Source organism: Rutilus rutilus (genome assembly GCF_951802725.1).
Source record: "Rutilus rutilus genome assembly, chromosome: 12".
NCBI lineage: Eukaryota > Metazoa > Chordata > Actinopteri > Cypriniformes > Leuciscidae > Rutilus > Rutilus rutilus.
This window is the reverse complement of record NC_140217.1, coordinates 2,275,791-2,295,549: the sequence shown is the minus strand read 5'-3', so window position 1 is coordinate 2,295,549 and position 19,759 is coordinate 2,275,791. Positions and strand designations below refer to the sequence as shown.

The window sequence follows — 19,759 nt, the reverse complement described above, 5'->3', positions numbered from 1 at the left end:
CACAAATGTTTTAGGAGCTCATTTTGTTCTATATTTTAGTCTACTTATAATGATAGTCTCGGTTTCTTGCACCAAAAACAGTCATAGTTTAGTTTTTCATGACCGTTTTCTCTCTGAAATTTACAATTAAAGTCACCATGAAATCACACTTGACAGTTCTTGTTTTGAATGGAATATTGCAGTGTTTATCATAAATGATTTATCGGTGCACAGCATTATTGTTTTAAATTCATGTTTCTCATAATCTTGAATGAGAATAAGTTCCTCTTGCAGGATCTCTTCTCTTCTCTGATGACGAGGGCGGGGCTATAACCTGTCACTCACACGAGATCAGCCAATAGCAAACCACAACCATCCAATCAATTCCCCACAGACACAATCAAGCCCCGCCCACATTTGTTCTTGTTCCAGAAGCTCTTTCATAAACATCACAATAGTAAAGAATAATGCAACTTATGTTTCATGCTGACTTAAAACAGGCTACTCTTTCATATGTAAATGACATCTGTCTTGATTGGCTGAGCTTTTTGCATATGAAATGAGGAGCTGTGTTGGACAGTCATATGTTCATGAGCTCATGTTTTGCTGTTTAGTTTCAGTAACTACTCTTTCCGGACTTGTAAAGGACATTTTATCAAACCATATTATTCTTACATAAGAAAAAGAAAATTCCTGTTTTCCATGCACTGACCACTTTGGCACCTGTCAGTCATCGTGTGACGTGCTCACTGTTTGTGTGTGTGTGTGTGTGTTGCGCAGATCCTGGCCGGAGGTTTCCGCTACTCTCCAGGAACCCTGCAGATCTACTCCGACAGCTTGCTGACTCTTCCCGCCATCATCGGGATCGGGGGAGGAGGAGGCCTTCTTCTGCTCGTCATCATCATCATCCTCATCGCCTACAAGCGCAAATCCCGCGACGCGGATCGAACGCTCAAGCGACTGCAGCTGCAGATGCACAACCTGGAGTCCAGAGTCGCCCTGGAGTGCAAAGAGGGTAAAACACTCTCTTTCTTTCTCTCTTTTGCTCTTTCTTTCATACTTTCTGTCATGCTTTTTAAGGCGAGACACGGCAGGCAAAAACACCGGGGTTTTTTACTGGTCAATTTAGAGATTTTTGTATATTTGTCTTCAATAACATGTCTTCTTTCAGACTTGTGGTGAAAAAAAGTCCGAAATACACATTTAGGTCTTTATTTTATTATACTTTGTCTGTTCGCGTCTGTAGATTGTAAATTAGCGCATATTTAATTAGATATGGCCTAATTTGCATATTTAAACATTAAATTACAGAAAACTTGTAATACATTTTTGTTCTCATCTTAATGTAGGTAATCAACTGGGAAAGTTTCATGGTGATATCTGCTAGTTAAACATTTTACCCTATTCACCTGTAGTGTCTCGCCTTAATGCTGTCTTTCAATCACTTTTCCTTTCATGCCTTCACTCATTCTTTCGCTCCCTCACTCATTCCTGCTTTCTTTCCAGCTTTTACACTTTTTCATACTTTTTTTGCTTTTTTCACTTTCTTTCTTTGTCCTTTTGCTCTTTCTTTCTTTCTTTGCTCTCATTTTTCATGCTTTCTTTTGCTCTTTCTTTCTTTCACACTTTCTTTTGTGCTTTCATACTTTCACGTTTTCACTCTTTCGTGTTTTTTCACGCTTTTTTATGCTTTTTCATACTTTTTGATACTTTTACTCTTTCTTTTGTGTTTTCTTTGTGCTTTCTATCTTTTGCGCAATTTCACTCTTTTATTGAGCTTTCTTTCACTCTTTCACTACTTTTGCTTTTCTTCTTTTGCTGTTACTTTCGTTCTTTCACACCTTTCTTTGTTTTTTTCTTCTGCATTTCCTTTCGCTCTTTCTTTAATATTTCCTTTGGCTCTTTGTTCTTTCTTTTATTGGCTCTTTATCCGTCCTCTTGTTCTCTTTCATTATTTGTTTGTTCTCTCCATCTCATCACTCTCCTTCAATCCTTTTCAATTGAGTTCAGTTCTATCCTTCTCTTCTGTTTGCTCTTCGCCGCCTCTCTCTGATTGGCTTTGTTTTCTCTGGTCTCCTGTTAGCGATGACCTCACGACACACACATCATTTATCATACACACACGCGCGCACTGAACGCCCGTCTCATTCCCTCCGTGGTCACAAGGGCGTGAGACGAGTCGCCCATTATCTGTCTCTGTCGGGCCCGAGGTGACGACCTTGTCTGTCTCCAGACACGGAGAGAGGGATGAGGACAGGGAAGAGAGGATAAAAGAGATGGATAGCAGGAGGCGAGAGTGACAGGTCTCTGATAAGTGATGAGGCGTCCTCCAGGATGAATAAAAAGGCAATAAATAACCACACCGTCCAGATTGATTAGGCGAGTGGCAGACTGGATCGGAAGCTTGGGAAGGAGAGCATGTTGCATGTTTCCGCATGTTAATAAGCATCTAATAAACGACTAGACCGACTGAATATCTGATCAGAATTCAAGAAACCCGTTTTCTTCAACTTTGCATGACACGAGATTCACGGTTTCTCTGACTCTGTTTCCAGCGTTTGCGGAGCTGCAGACCGATATCCATGAGCTGACTCAGGATCTGGATGGAGCGGGAATACCGTTCCTGGATTACCGCACGTATGCCATGAGAGTGCTTTTCCCAGGAATAGAGGACCATCCGGTGCTGAAGGAGATGGAGGTACATGCGGACAGGTTTAACCCAGGCTAATGTTAGACCAGAGCAGAACTAACCCCGGACTAAACCTGGTTTATTCTCCACTACTGTCACCGGGTGGAGTTTGGGTTTCTCTCCTCTGGATCGCTTAGTTGGGGTTTAAAAGACACATTCAGTAACATTAATGATTTGATAATGACACTATTGTCTTCTGTAGAACTGCTTTACAGCTGAATATTAGTCTGTTTTATAATTGATAAACTTTTTATTTGCAATTTTTATATTATTGCTTTTGTTGGTTTATTATTCATTTTATTTACCCTATTTATTTATTTATTTATTATGTTTTTATTATTTTATTTTTGTTTATCCTGACCCTTTTATTATTATTGTTACTATTTATTTTATTTATCATAACTCTTTCATTTTTATTATTGTTAATATTTGTTTATTTATTTACCTTAACCCATGAATTATTATTCATTTTATTATTTTATTTATCCTAACCGATTTATTATTTATAATATTTATTTACTTTAACCCTATTATTAATTATTTTATTTATTCTAACATTTTTTATTATTTAATATTATCATTATAATGATGATGATGATTATTATTTATACATTTTTAACTGAATTGAATCGATACTGAATTGATCTGAACAATAACACTATTGTCTTCTGTAGAGCTGCTTTACAGCTGAAATGATTCGGTTTCATAATTGATGTATTTTGCAACATCGAGCTGTTTTTTTCCTGTTTATCACTGAAGCTGCTTTTAGATGATCTGCATGATATAAATTGCTGTATAAATAAATGTGACTAGACTCGATGTTCTGATCTGATCGCGGTGTGTCTCGTCTCGTCTCTCTCAGGTGCCGGCGAACGTGGAGAAGTCTTTGACTCTGTTCGGGCAGCTCTTGAATAAGAAGCACTTTCTGCTGACGTTCATCCGCACGTTAGAGGCTCAGCGCTCGTTCTCCATGCGGGACCGAGGGAACGTGGCGTCTCTCATCATGAGCGCCCTGCAGGGAGAGATGGAGTACGCCACCGGTGTGCTGAAACAACTGCTGTCCGACCTCATCGACAAGAACCTGGAGAGCAAGAACCACCCCAAGCTCCTGCTGAGAAGGTACGCCATCTCACTGCACCTTCAAGTTACTGTACAGCCGCGTTTCCACCGCAGGAACTCTCCCCAGGAACTAGGGACTAAAATGAAGGGTTTTAACCCTCTGGGGTCTGAGAGGTTTTTGGGGTCCTTGAGATGTTCTGACATGCCCTGACATTTGTGCTTTTTTCAGTTGCTTATAAACATATTAATGGCAAAGGTGTAAATTCACTCTATTTAGCACAAACAGGACTACCATAATATGTGAACAACTTGCATGTACATGTTTGTATTTTTGAGAGAATAATGTTTATGCATGGTTTTTTAAAAAACAAAAAACTAAAGTTTCTGAAATAAGGCCATAAAACACATTCTAAATATATGTAAATAAGACTTTTGACTAATGGATGTCATTGCCTACTGTTTTTTCTTCAGAATTATGTGAAAATCATCCTGCCTAATCATTCACATAACACAATACATTGATTTAAATCTTGTAAAACACTTTTTGTTTGGAAAGGCCATATGCGGGTGGGCGTGATTCACACCTGCAGAGTCAATGGGGCCCGCATAATGAGGCTGCATACGTAATGAGCCTTTCATTCAGGTGTGTGACTGAGCCACAAGAAGTTCCAGGTAAATATTTCCCCCTCAGAAAGTCACTGCTCACGAGGTGGTACTTTTTCAAAGTTCAGGAACTTTCAGGGGTGGGACTTGTGCAGTGAACACGCTGATTGGTCGAGTTCAGGCCGCATCTTGATTGGTTGACTCCACGCAGCATTTCATCTGTTGCGGACCGGTGCGTGCAGGAACAGTTGTTTGCTATTCGAATCAACAATGGAGTTTAAAAAATACGACCGATGGACCGACGACGAGCTTCTGGCTTTATTAAGCTTAAGTTCAGAGGATGAAATCCAGTGGGATTTTCGGTGGAAACGCGGCTTTAGTTTTGTATGGAATATTGCAGTGTTTATTATAAATGTTTTATCGGGGCACATCATTATTGTTTTTAATTCATGTTCTTTCATATGTTCTTTCGTACTTACTGAGCCCAAAATTTGTGGAGATCGTTTTGTATTATAATTAATATAATTATAAAAACTTTTTTTTAACTTTTTTTTTTTTACTGATGTTGTCGACAGTTGCTTACAAATAATTTCTAGCACATACGATGTAGCACATCATTTTTAAATTAGTATCATAAAAATCCAAAAATAGTTTAGTAAAAACCTGGAGAGCAAGACACACTCCTGTTGCGAAGGTACGGCGTCTCACTTCACGTTCAAGTTCCCATGTCGCACCTGTTACTGCACACGGTGTTAATGGACTTCGTGAGTTTGACTTCTAGAGGTCACTTTATTCTCCCATCACTCATTCGCTCTCCATCCCCCCGTTTCCAGGCTTTGCCCTTTCGTGGTCGTCGGTGTTTCATCCCTCTGTTTCTGTCAGATGATATTACACACCTGAACACACACACGTTCCCTGCGGAGCGAGATGAAGACGTGACGAGACCAGCTGAGATGTGATGAGAGATCGAGCGCGAGAGTCGAGGAGTTTATGACTTTCGTCCAGAACATGGTGCATGTCAGTCTTATGTCAATATCACAAAAACTAATCAGTGATTTCTGGAATGGTCTGATCTACAGTTCCTCAAGCGCTCGCCGTCTCACGTCCTTCACTCTGGCTTTATTTACCATGAAGGTTCAAAGACTCCGTCTGGATCAATCTAATGATGGCATGTCACGGGACATTTTCTGCTTTCCACAAAATTAGAAGAATTTTTTTTTAATATTATAAATATATCAATTTTTAGGACCAAAATATAATTAATATAATAATACAAAAATATATAACAAACATATTTTGTTTGTTTTTATCATTAACCTAAATATTTATTATTATTATTAATTGCATTTATTTCACGTAACCATTTATGATGATATTATTTGTTTATTTGTTTATTTATTTAGCTTAACCCAATTTTTATTATTATTATTATTATTATTATTTCACCTGTCCATTTGTTATATTATTATTATTATTGTTTATTTATTTAGCTTAACCCATTTATTATTATTTATTTTTCACTTAACAATTTATTATTATTATTTGATTTATTCTTTTTCCCCTATCCCATTTTTTATTATTATTATTATTATTAGTTAGTTAGTAAGTTAGCTAAAACATTTATTATTATTATTATTATTATTATTATTATTTTGATTAACCTTTTTTTTACCATTTTTTATTATTATTATTATTATATATTTATTTCGCTTAACAATTTATTATTAATATTTGATTTATTATTTTTCCCCTATCCCATTTATTATTATTATTATTATTTATTATTATTATTATTTAGTTAGTTAGTTAGTTAGCTAAAACATTTATTATTATTATTATTATTATTACTTGTTTATTTGTTTATCTAGGTTAACCCATTTATTTATTTATTTATTATTATTATTATTATTAATTATAATAATAATTATTATTAATTATTATTGGAATAGTCATGACCAGGTCATGTTCTTGACATGTTTTGTGATTGATAAGCCATATTGATGTGTGTCACCAATATCTCACTACGGACACTGAATCTGTCAGATATGATCATTCTGTCGCTCTGGTCTCTCGTCTTCAGAGTGATTTTGTTTCGCTGCAGCTTCTTCTCTCTGCCATGACAAGCATCACCTAAAGATCAAATAAATGCGAGCTGTCAAATCTCAATCTTTCACCCCTTCAGGAACGTTTCCAGCACAATATCCTCAGTTTTTTTAATAACCCCTCACAGTCTGTGTTTCTCCTCTGCATCTGTTGGCATCAGATCGCGTGAATAATTCAGCAGAGATGGTTAAAACAAACATATTTCAGCAGGCTCCTCGTCTACACCTCCTCTCGCACGCCGAGAGCAGATTAGCGCTAATAAGGTCCGTTAATTACCAAGCCGTGTAATTAGCCTCATTCTGAGGGACTTTTTTCGGGGGGTTGTTATTGTGCGCCAGGTTTCTGTTTAATGACAGAAGATACTGAATATTTTTAATTGGTGTTTTCTTAATGAAGTTTCGTGGTTTGCTTTGCGGGGGAAGAGAGCAGCGCTTTGGTTTGTTGTTAATGCTAAATTATTAGCGTGTGTGCTTTGAAGGTTTTTCCCCGAGCTGCGTTCACCATCGCTGCCGGAATAATTCGGCCGCCGCACTTTGATGTCAAATGGGAGTTTAATACAACATCCCCTCCAAAGATGTTGGTTATCAGAATGGCTGTTTCTCTTGTTGTGAGGCTTGGGAAATTGTGAAATGAAGAAGCCTTCAAAGCATCTCTCTGCTCTTAAAGGTTCCCTCAGGGACGCGCACACCCAAGTAAATAAATCCTTGACATTTATTTTTTACTCTGTTCCCCCCTCAGGACTGAATCTGTGGCTGAGAAGATGCTAACAAACTGGTTTACGTTCCTCCTCTACAAGTTTCTTAAGGTAAGTGGAAGGAACTGGAATGAATGAGTGTATTTGCATGCATCTGGAGCGATGGTATTCGCTGTAAAGAGAGAGCTCAAGGGTGTTTGCTGGTCAGTCTGGTTTACAGGTTTTAGAGAGGTTTACATCGGACGCTTGTCAGGCTGGGAGACCAACTACACCAGCCATCTTGTCAACTAAATTATTTATAAAGTACATGAAATAAACATTTATATAGTTCTTTTTTGTTTTAGATATTTTTTAGTTGCCCTATTTCCATACTACTAGAATTTTGAATGCACCAAACACTAGATGAAATACACATTATACTCATTAAATATATTTAGATACTTTTAAGATACACTACCTTTCAAAAGCTTGGCGTCAGTAAGAAATGTATACTTTTATTCATCAAGGAAGCATTAAATTGATCAAAAGTGACTGTAAAGACATTTATAGTGTTATCAAATATTTATATTTCACATAAATGCTGTTATTTAGATTTTTCTATTCAAAAAACAAAATTTTAGTTTCCACAAAAAAATGGTTTCTACATTGATAATAATCAGAAATGTTTCTTGAGCAGCAAATCATCATATTAAAAATGATTTCTGAAGGATCATGTGACACTAAAGACTGAAAATTCTGATTCACATAGAAAAAAACGTGTTTTAAATTGTAATAATATTTGAATGTAAAAAATAGGGCTGCACGATATTGAAGAAAAATGCGATATGCGATAACTCATTAAATAATGCGATATACGATATGCGATACGATAATGCTTAAAGTGTGTAAAATAAACTTAAATTATCTTTAAAATATATTTAAAATTATATAACCTACAGTACTGTGCAAAAGTCTTAGGCATGTTAATATCCCAGAAGAACTGCGGGAACGTCTCCGAGACGCTTGAAGAAACCTTCCTGCAAAGCTCCTGAAAAACTATGTGCAAGTGTCCCTGGACTAAAGCCGCTTTAAACGCAAAGGGTCGTTACACCATATATTGATTTGAATTAGTTAATAGAAGTTAAATCAAAAATAAATTCAATTTGTGATTTTATTTTTGAAAGCATTCTCACTTTACAGCATTTTAACACGAGTGCCAGAGCTCTTCACAGTGCTGTAGCTTTGCAGGAAGGTTTCTTCAAGCGTCTCGGAGACGTTCCCGCAGTTCTTCTGGATTTAGTCTGTCTCAGTTTCTTCTGTTTCTTCATGTAATCACAGACGGACTCGATGATGGTGAGATCAGATCATACCGGCTGCTGTCAGACTCCTTGTGCATACACAAATCTCACTGGATTATTACAATTAATGGCAAAAAGAATGTTTGGAAATGTAAACTGATATTTCCTACTGACACACTACAGCAAAAGATAGAAATAACTGACTTAAAACCATTTTTTTTTTACCATGTTTTGGTATTAACATGCCTAAGACTTTTGCACAGTCCTGTATATGTGTGTTTCACAATCTTTTTGTGACAAGAAAACATCTCTAAACTTCTGACAGTGAACATCAGTGTTTTACTGTAGCGTAAGAAGTGTTATTTTAACATCAGTGTAAACCTCGGGGGTCAGGGGTTCAGGTTATCCTACATTAGGGTTATTTAACAACACAAACTGAATAATCAAATGTAAAAATAAACGACAGTTTAGTTTTCACTGTATGAATTAAATATATATTGATTCTTATTAAAGCTTATAAAGTTATTCAGCCGAGAGCAGCGAGTGATTTTCTCTGTCTTTTGTTCATGACTCCAGTTAGTGCGAGCCGTTGCGATATGCATATCGCGATATATACATTTGTGATATTTCGATAATTTGAGCAGAAGAGACTCTTTCAGGAACATTAAAAACATCTTACATACCACAAACATTTGAGCGGTAGTGTATTTTATTATTATTTTTATTTTTTTTGCATGACAAAATAGTGACCAAAGTAAAGGAATTTTTCATCAACAGACGGTGATTAAAAGACTGACTAAAACCACACCTGAAACCAGCAAACACTTCAGGAGGATTCAGTCTTTCAACAGTGTCCTGAGAGCGAATGAATAAATACAAGGATTTTTGATTTCATTTTTGAAGTCCAGACACATGCAGCCCAACATCATGTTGCTCTGGCTGTTGAGTTATTATTCCTCCTCGTCGGGTTTGTTTGTTGCTGAATCTTGAGATTCAGAGACGAGACCGACAGATGTAGTTTATCATTCCCCCTGGGGAAGTTCCTTATTACAATCTTTAAAAACCTGCATTAATATAAAGCACTTCCATAAACACACACAGGAGTGAGAGTCAGTGTGTGTATGTCGTCTCCTGCTGCTCATTAACAGCTGTGTGTTTAATTATCCCCTGTGCTAATGAGCCCAGTGTGGCAGGGCCGGCATATGGATGGGCTGAACCTTCACGCTACGGGTCCCAGTGAGGGACACAAGAGACAACAAACATCCAGCCGAGCCACTGTGTGTCGTTCAGTGTTTTCACCTGAGAGCGTGAGCTCTGCTGATTAAAGTTGTCTTATACAGTTTAATTACTTTGGGTAATTATCCATGAGCTTTTTAAGACTTCGTGAAGTGGCGTTCATTTAAAGAGGACCTATTCTGCCTTTTTCCATGTTTGTCTTTCTTTAGTGCGTAATGTTGCCAAGCATAAAGTCCATCCAGTGAGAGTTCTTCTCTATATCAGTGTCAGTGTTTCTGAACTCCCTGAAACGCCTCCATTGTAGTCTTGAGTTTCTGCCGGGAACGAACACGTCTCAATATTCCTCATTATAATAATTAATACGCAGAATAAAGGGGCGGGGCCTGGTTGAGTTAGTTAGTAGAGTGTTAAACTGGTGGTTATGGTAAGAGCGGGACTTTCCCAAACACACTCGAAGCGCTCGACCAATCACAACACACTGATCCAGTCGACCAATCAGAGCACAGTGTGCTTTTCAGAAGGAGGGGCTTCATAGAGACAGGAAGTAAACAGAGCGTTACTGACAGACTGGGAAGAGAGGAGCCGCAACAATGGAGAATATGAGGAAAATAAGTTCCCAATATCCTGAACACGCCCCTCTTCTGCCATTGGTCAGTCAAACCGATAGTCCAGCCTTCAAACTCTCATCATTGGTTGAATCAGCTTTGTCAAACAAACAAATCAGTGTTTTGACAGGCGTTTTCCCTCTGCATATTAAACTGGAACACAAGAAGCTATTTAATTATTAAACATAAAAAAATCACACATAACCTTTAAGGCAGTAAAATATGAAATATGTTGTCTTCTTGTTTTCTGCGTTCTCGTTTGGAAACATTTGCGTCAGACATCAGAGACAAACTCTCAGGAGACTGATAGAACGAAGATGATGATCAAATTAGTGAGACGGGAGACGAGAAGAGCAGCAGTTGTGAATGATGAAAGCCAGAGAGAGTGTGTAGGAGGACGAGAGTGAGTGAAACGGAGAGAGAGAGGCGTGTGATTGGCTGTTTGACACCTATCACGCTCTGAAGTGTTTCTCTCGCTCTCCTCCACAGTCATTAGCCTTCTATTAACCCTCCGTCGCTCGCGCGCTCGCCTCGGGTCTGTTCGTGCGCCCTGACGCTCATTTCCACGCCTAAACAGCCGCTTTTACACGGCTGACGCTCCCGGGAGTCGCAGGATTCTGTGTTTTATCTTATTTATTTTTGTAGGAGTTGCACTTTATCTCTTCCAGATATTAGAGTTTGAAACAAGCCGTTTGATTGCGTTTTTACTCAAGTGATCATTGATCATCAACTGTACACAAACATGACGGTTCGGTACTGCAGGAGGAGAGGAATAAACACAAAATTGCTTCTTTTAAACTGTGTTTTTTTTTTAACATATGTGTGTATGTGTTTAATAAATTCTATTATAATTAAAAAAATCTATCTTGGCTAATGCTGTAACCTCTATAGGGAGCTCTTAATTACACATTACTATAAAATAACAGAGCCCAAATGATTAAATTCAGTTTCTATTTATTTTTTGATATAATAAACACTCAAAGAAAGTACTTTAAATTGCACATAAGGCAACTTCTAAATCTAATTATAAAGCTAATTTTCTACTCCAATTCATTTTTAAAATATAATCATTCACACAGTGGCTGTGTCATAACTTGTTTTCATGACAAATTTATTTAAACACATTAAATAATCAAGACAATACTAACAGGTTGAGTAAATATAATGAAAAGGCTAATAAGGTGCATATATGAAATGCTTCTCTCTAGAGGTTATTTCTATAGTGATCCTGCTGTCCACACCAAATGCCTGAATGTAATGCTACGTGAGATATTATTCTTAAGCTGTTTTATTGATATCTTTCCGCATTTGAAACACAGGTCGAGGGATGTAAACATATTGATCGACCGCCTCTTCTTCTTCTGCGCATTTACTGTTAGCAAACAGTGTTGCATTACCACGGATTTGGATCGCCTATGACTATGGCTACGTTCACACTGTCAGTCCAAATCCGATTATTTGTGTATCCGATTGGAATCTGATCTAAAATGATTGATGTCCACACTGTGTATCGCAACTTTTCCGATCCGATTTGTCCATACTGCTCTTTCGTTTTCCGCAATATCTGCATTGGTTTCTATGGCAATGACGTTGGTAGGAATTCGGCAAAAACAACAACATCCGCAACATGGAGAGGTTTGCAATAGAGATGTTGTCTTATTTAAATGTTACCACATGTAAATGTGTATCCGCCGCGCTGGTCTACTGCGTCTTCTGAAGGCAGAACCGGAGGCTGGTATGAGGCGCTTTATTCCACACTGTCGTCTCCGCCGGTTTCAAAATGCATCTCCGTTAATTGTCGTTTTCTGCTCGTTCTGCACTTTGCAACAACTCAACATTGTTTCGGCAGCGAGTTTCCTATAACAACGTCTGACGCTTACATTTTACGTGGCGTGAGAAAGTCACATAAACCACATGAAATCCGATCAGAGCGGACAGACTGAAACAGATTTCCAGAATAGGAATTCAAACCACATATGGATGTTGCTTGAAACGAATTTGTCAAAATGGCATTTCGTTTAAATTAGCCAACTCTGATCGGATTTCAATTGGATATGCACAAAAATCTGATTTGGACTGACAGTCTGAACGTGTGTGAACGTGTGTTCGTCCTGAGACTGTACGCATCGAACTGTGACATCCGTACTGTACGGTTCAGGACGAACACATGTACCGTTACACCCCTACTGAATAATACTTTGCATATTTGCTTTCTATGGGTTATTTTAGATCAGTGAAATAGTAATAGTGAAATAATAGTACATAATGTCAGTATTGTTACACCTGCATATGTATGTGATCAGAAACCAAATATGAAGGCCAACTATAAATATGCCAGAGACATCATTGATTCAGAAGTTACTCAACTATATAATGAAATGAATAAAATGTGGGATTTTTTATTATTAGTGAGAGAAAGTGGCTGGAGAAGATGTGCGACACGTCAAAAATAAAATATATAAAACGTATATGACTGGTGGTGACATGAGAGCGGAGGAGTGCTGTGAAATGGGCAGATTGAGAGCAACAGGGACGAGGACAAATATATCCACAAGTGTCAATCATTGGGCAAAGTGGAGAAAATGACCATTATTGGTGAAATTGGAAGAATAGATGGTGCAGACGCTGTTATCCAATGCTGGAAAACTTCCTCGATCACACCGTTATGGAGACACTTTAGTTATAACGGCCCACGGGACCAGAAATTGATGTCATTTTGGGACGCGTCCTCAGATTGTCCTGGCGTTCACGTTTTTCAAGACTTTTTCCAATATAAACCGGGATGTTTTTTAGTCCATAGCCGTGGAAAGTGCATTGGGAAAAAGGAAAGCTTTTCAGGCACATACCATTTTAAATATGCATGAACACTTATTCAATTCTCACAAAATGAAGGAATCTGATGTTGTGGGCCGTTCGCTATTAATATTTCTCAAACAGGCATGGTGCTTTTGCCAGGATGAAATGGAGAAACTGAAGGATTAATTGACCTCATACGGTCCTGATTTATAAGCAGAAGCAGGAATTGTCTGGTTGTAGCTCCTCCTAGAGTCAGACATGCTGTGCATGAGTTATTTGAGTCTGTTTTAGGACTGTTTATATTTATGTACAAGAAAATGTCTTTTATCTGACCCTTGAATATACAAGTGCTTTCCTCTGAGTGTGTGTTATTCTGAGGTCTAATCTCACTCTGTTATCCGTGTTCAGGAGTGTGCAGGCGAGCCTCTCTTCATGCTGTATTGTGCTATAAAGCAGCAGATGGAAAAGGGTCCTATCGACGCCATCACCGGAGAGGCCAGATACTCCCTCAGTGAGGACAAACTCATCCGACAGCAGATCGACTACAAAACGCTGGTCAGTGGCTCTGAATGCTGCAGAAACTCAAACTACTTCGTGCCATAATTGTCTGTATTGTTTGTTATAAGATTTAAAGTGCCCCGTTATCCTTTTTTGGATATGATCTGTCATGTAGTGTGTCATAAATGTGTTTGTGAATGTAAAAGCTCTGCAAAGTTTCAAAGATCAAAGTGCAGATCAATGGAGTTTGTGTCGATTCTGAACTGAAACGAGTCGTCAGTAATTCAGTCTCACTTCCTGATGATCCTGTAGGTTCGCAACTAATTTGCATAATTCCAGTCTCTGGTCTTGATTGGCTGATCAGTGTCTCTTTGCTCTGCCCTCAAACACTGTAGTTTATCTGAGACTGGAAGAGTTTGGTTCGTGTTGTTCATGAGAGAAGATGCTATTTTCTCACGCCATCGTTATTGTTCATATCACTGTGATCAAGAGCTGAGATTCAGATATGATAATGAGCATTTGGTTTCTGACCAACCACAGCAGACTGGGCCATCTGACCAATCAGAGCAGAGCAGCGCTCAGAGAGGCGGAGTTTAGAGAGACTGAATCCTTGATCGAAGCGTTTCAGACACTGAGAGAAAAGAGCTGATGCTGCAGTGGAGATTATGAGGAAATTAAAGTGTTTTTGGACCTTTGAGTGTAAACCTGTTGTAGGAGACGCCAAAACAACATTAGGAGCCTTTAAAATAGCATAAATGGGGCACTTTAAGCACTATAGTTCTATTCAGCTGTACTTTGTTTCAGTATAGTGTTTGTGTGATGTTTAATCCTCTGTTGTGTCTGCAGACGCTGCACTGCATTAACCCAGAGAACGAGAACGCCGTGGAGGTCACCGTTAAATGCCTGAACTGCGACACCATCACACAGGTCAAAGAGAAACTGCTGGACGCCGTGTTTAAAGGCACTCCGTACTCGCAGCGGCCGAAAGTCGGAGACATGGACCTCGGTACGGCAATAATGAGTGCTGGAAAATCGATCAAGAGTGTGTTTCCCGAAAACATCGTTAGCCAACTATGGTCGCAAGTTCCGTCGTTATCATCATAATTCAACGAGTCTGTGTTTCCCGAAACCATCGTTCCAACGAACATTCACAAACAGCATCGCAGAGTGTGTTTGGAGCGACAGATCTCGACTTTATAGTTTGCATGACGTGGACTCAATAAATCCTGATCTTGAGCAGAATTATCAAGCTGACATTCAGTGCAATCTATATTTGTTATTAAGAATACATACAAATGTCATTTACGTCTTTTAGTTTGTCAAGAGATTTGATGCACTGTTTCTGAAGAGTGTGAACGAGCTCTAGTGTGTAAGAACGAGCCTATGATTGAATCTGGAAATAAAGCAAAATATTAGAATTAGTCCTCAGATATCATGTCAATCATTTATAGCAAAACATCTTGCATTAATTCGATCTCAAACTGTTTCATTAACAGTAGTTATTACTCCAACACCTGCATGATGACACTAACCAACGTGGTTGAACGACCAATTTGTGACAATATGGTTTCGGGAAACAGTCGTGACGAGCTAGTTGATTTCTTCAACGCTGCATTGTACTCTGGTAGTGAAGCAGCGAGTTACGGCGTTGTACGGGAAACACACCTCTGGTTACAATGCTTGAACAAGTTGCTCAACCACCTTGACTTTAAACCCGCCAGCAAATGATCATGAGTAACAAGCTGAATGTGTAGATTAGCTAGATGACATTTGCTGATGTGTGTTTCTGTGATCAGAGTGGCGGCAGGGTCGCATGGCTCGCATCATTCTCCAGGACGAGGACGTCACCACTAAGATCGACAACGACTGGAAGCGTCTCAACACACTGGCACACTATCAGGTAACCGCAGCTGCACATCTTCTGCCCGGTTACTATGGCAACACCTCTACACCCCGCTGCCCAGTAACCATGGCAACCCCTCAGCAGGTTACTTGGTAACAATTGAAGCATTTTAACACATAGCGCACGATCAAGTAACCATAGCAACACTTCACAAAACATAAGCACAAAAGCAGCGCTGATCAGTGGAGATGCACTGATATAGATATTGATAACTGATCATTATTCTTGTTATGGCTGATGACTGACATAAATATGCGTTCACAAAAAGAGATTTTAGATGTTTATCTTTATAAATGCACAAATTGATCATCGAAAGAATTTTACATTTTTATGATGACAAGTTAAAATAAAACTAGATAAAGTTAGTTCATACAAACTTTGATGTTTCCTGACTAGAAAGTTTGAAGAAGTATTAAAAGCTTGAAGTTTATAGGTTTTGAAGGCAATACAGTCTATCAGTGGATGGATGGATGGATGGATGGATGGATGGATGGACGGACGGATGGATGGATGGACGGATAGATAGATAGATGGATGGATGGATGATGGATAGATAGATAGATGGATGGATGGATGGATGGATGGACGGACGGATAGATGGATGGATGGACGGATAGATAGATGGATGGATGGATGATGGATAGATAGATAGATAGATAGATAGATAGATAGATAGATAGATAGATAGATAGATAGATAGATGGATGGACGGATAGATGGATGGATGGATGATGGATGGATGGATGGATGGATGGATGGATGGATGGATGGACGGACGGACGGACGGATAGATAGATGGATGGATGGACGGATATATAAATGGATGGATGATGGATAGATAGATAGATAGATGGATGGATGGACGTATAGATGGATGGATGATGGATGGATGGATGGATGGATGGACGGATAGATAGATGGATGGATGATGGATAGATAGATAGATAGATAGATAGATGGATGGACGGATAGATAGATGGATGGATGATGGATGGATGGATGGACGGATGGACGGACGGACGGACGGACAGATAGATGGATGGATGGACGGATAGATAGATAGATAGATAGATAGATAGATAGATAGATAGATAGATAGATAGATAGATAGATAGATAGATAGATAGATAGATAGATGGATGGATGGATGGATGGATGGATGGACGGATAGATAGATAGATAGATAGATGGATGGATGATGGATGGATGGATGGACGGACGGATAGATGGATGGATGGATGGATGGATGGATGGATGGACGGATGGATAGATAGACAGCCAGATGGATGAATGGACGGACAGATAGATGATGGATAGATGATGGATAGATAGATGGATGGATGGATGGATGGATGGACGGACGGACGGATAGATAGATAGATAGAGAACATGTTTCTAGCATGAAATAGCATGTCTCATTGTCAGCCTCTGCTAGCGATAGATACTTAGTGGAAAATCTGAAATACTCTATTAGAGTTATTGTATAAAAGTTTTGACTCGCTAAATTAAAGTCTATGGGATTTTTCGTAGCGTTAATCATCCGTTTAACCAAAATCAAAAGTCGGATCAGTTAGAAAAGATATAGCTGTGCAGTTTAGAACATGTCAGTTTTACGATGTAGAATTTATTTTAAATGTATGGCTTACAACTGATATAATGAGCGATGTTATAATTCTGTGCTCGCAAAAAAAGCTCTAGAATTTAGAATCTAGAATTTTACATATTTATTGTTACAAATGAACAAATTTAACATCGAAGAATTTCACATTTTCATGTTTACAAAATTGCAATTTTACAAAATAGATTTGTACATATTCGTGCTTTAATATTTAGAATTTATAGCTGCTTTTTTGGTATGATGGCTCAAATCATAAGTCACAAGAATCTTTACAAGTTTATATTGAATTTATTTTTTTTTTTTTATGTTTACATGTTTTAAAAAAGTGTTTTTAAGTATAACAAAATGACAGTTTTACAACATAGAGTTTTCAGTATCTTGATGAGATATTGGTGCCAGTGCTGAATGTCTGATGTATCTGTGTCAGTAATAATCAGTGTCAATCTGTCTCTCTCTCTGTTGTCTAGGTAACAGATGGGTCAGCGATCGCATTGGTCCCTAAGCAAAACTCCGCCTACAACATCTCCAACTCCTCGACGTTCACCAAATCCCTCAGCAGATACGGTGAGCTCTCTCTCTCTCTCTCTCTCTCTCTCTCTCTCTCTCTCTCTCTCTCTCTCTCTCTCTCTCTCTCTCTCTCTCTCTAATGCAGTGTAAAATCAGAGCTCACTGCATCAAATTCTGCTCACATTCCATTGCCAGTGTAAATAAAGCTTTTGTCTTTATATTTTTGGTTTAGTTTTAGTAATTTTTAAGTGCTTTTTATTCGTTTTTTTGTTTTTTATTAAATACATTTCTATTTAGCTTTAATCTTTTATTTCAGTTTGAGTCATTTTAATACTTATTTATACTACGGGGCTGTTGAATGCTTGATTCTGATTGGTTGATGAACGTTCTAAGGTGTGCAGTTATTTTCAGGGAGACGCACGGCTAAAGTAGTTCCAGGCAGGTTTGGACCGCATTACAGCTGCGTATCACTTCGCCAAATGATTTCAGTTATTTTAAATGTTCTTACAGCCGACAACAGCAAAAGAACCAAAACCGACAACAACACTGAAGAAGCAAATAAATAAAGTGAACAATAGGATGAAAATGACAAATTATTTCCATGTTTTTTTCCATATTTGATTATGTCTATGTGGTGTTTTTATGCTTTAACACAAACCATGTGCATGTGCGATCTCTGAGCTGCTGAGAGTGAGTGGAGGCGGGGCTCATTTGCATATTCATAGAACCACTTATACTAAATGAGGCAAGGGTGTAGAGTTACATTCAAGATATTTTCCTTTTTTTTTTTTCAAGGAAAAACCTTTTAAATATGTCTGGACAATATCTTGAGGTGTGGTGACCATAGTATGACCTCTGAGCCGTTGATTTATTGAAAAATAATGCACACCCGAGGTCTAACGGACACATTACCACCTCAGGTGTGCATTATTTTCTAATTATTCAATGGCCCGTCGTCAATTATTCCTTACTTATTTCAGTTTCTGTTGTTGCCAAGGCAATATTCCTGTGCTAGAGCAACAAACTAGAAGTATTTAGTTACATTTATACAGCGCTTTTCTGGATACTCAAAGTAATCACCATAAATGTTAATGTCTGGGTTTTGTACACAGAAATGAATTAAAATAGTAAAAACTAAATACATTTTTTCACATATGTCTAAAAATAGGTAGTATACAGAATAAATGATGCAGTAAGCATTACAGTAGTGGCCTATTTTGTTCTGTAATAGCCTTTCTTTATGAAGTTTCTCTTCGGGATGGTTTTCCTCAGCGCAGCGGTGTTGTGTTGTTTGTGTTTCCTCCTAATGCGCCGGTCCTCAGTGGGATAAACCCAGCGGTCCACGGCTTCAGACAGACTGAAATATGATGGATATCAAATCCAGAATCTGTGTTTGGCAGTGAGGGAGGAAGAGGGAGAAAAGAAACAGTTTTCATTCTCTGCCCAATTTTGATTTATCACTAGACAATATTGTTTTGGACGATGTCCCTCCCTCTGTATTTCACTCTTAATTAATCATTTCTCTCCAGTCTAGTTTCTCTTCAGTTGTACAGTAAAGTCCACATACAATTAAATGTAAGGAGTGTCATGTCTCTTCTCACGGTGTCTGAACAGAGAGCATGCTGAGAACCGCCAGCAGTCCCGACAGCCTTCGCTCGCGGACGCCCATGATCACACCTGACCTGGAGAGCGGGACCAAACTCTGGCACCTGGTGAAGAACCACGACCACATGGACCAGAGGGAGGGCGACCGCGGCAGCAAGATGGTGTCCGAGATCTACCTGACGCGCCTGCTGGCCACCAAGGTGAGGAGAGACATGAGTCGTGTCCACATTACCAAGCGGCATCCTTCCGGTCTCTCTCTTGAAACCAACACAGAAGAGACTTAAACTGCAGTTCATCGACTGGCCACTAGAGACCGGCTGCAGAAGAGAGTCAATCCCATAAACCCCCATGTTAAAATGCCCAACTTTACAGCAGAAAAACACATGTTTACAGCCTGGTGCAAAAAGTGGTTTTGGTCTTTATAGCTAATTTTGCCCTTCATGACGACTGTGAAGGGGGTGAATATTTTTACAACTCATCCGTTTAAATTATATCAAGCCTTAAAGTTCTGCATAATTAAGGGCGTGGCCACTTGAGTGACAGGTGGATTGCCGCTGATGTCACTACTACTAGCCGTTTGTCTGTTA

The 19,759-nt window shown here is 38.7% G+C and overlaps 1 protein-coding gene across 2 annotated transcripts in view; it reads left to right on the top strand.

The window, feature by feature from the left end:
- The window catches only part of plxna1b (plexin A1b), a 141,746-nt gene that overhangs the window by 112,437 nt on the left and 9,550 nt on the right, over positions 1–19,759 (top strand). For both annotated transcript variants that reach the window (XM_084425103.1, XM_084425102.1), the window contains exons 20-28: positions 760–994; positions 2,535–2,677; positions 3,531–3,787; positions 7,172–7,238; positions 13,450–13,596; positions 14,386–14,545; positions 15,336–15,439; positions 17,528–17,624; positions 19,182–19,372. In XM_084425103.1, the coding sequence (XP_084281229.1) occupies positions 760–994; positions 2,535–2,677; positions 3,531–3,787; positions 7,172–7,238; positions 13,450–13,596; positions 14,386–14,545; positions 15,336–15,439; positions 17,528–17,624; positions 19,182–19,372 (1,401 nt within the window). The remainder of the gene's footprint in view (positions 1–759; positions 995–2,534; positions 2,678–3,530; positions 3,788–7,171; positions 7,239–13,449; positions 13,597–14,385; positions 14,546–15,335; positions 15,440–17,527; positions 17,625–19,181; positions 19,373–19,759) is intronic.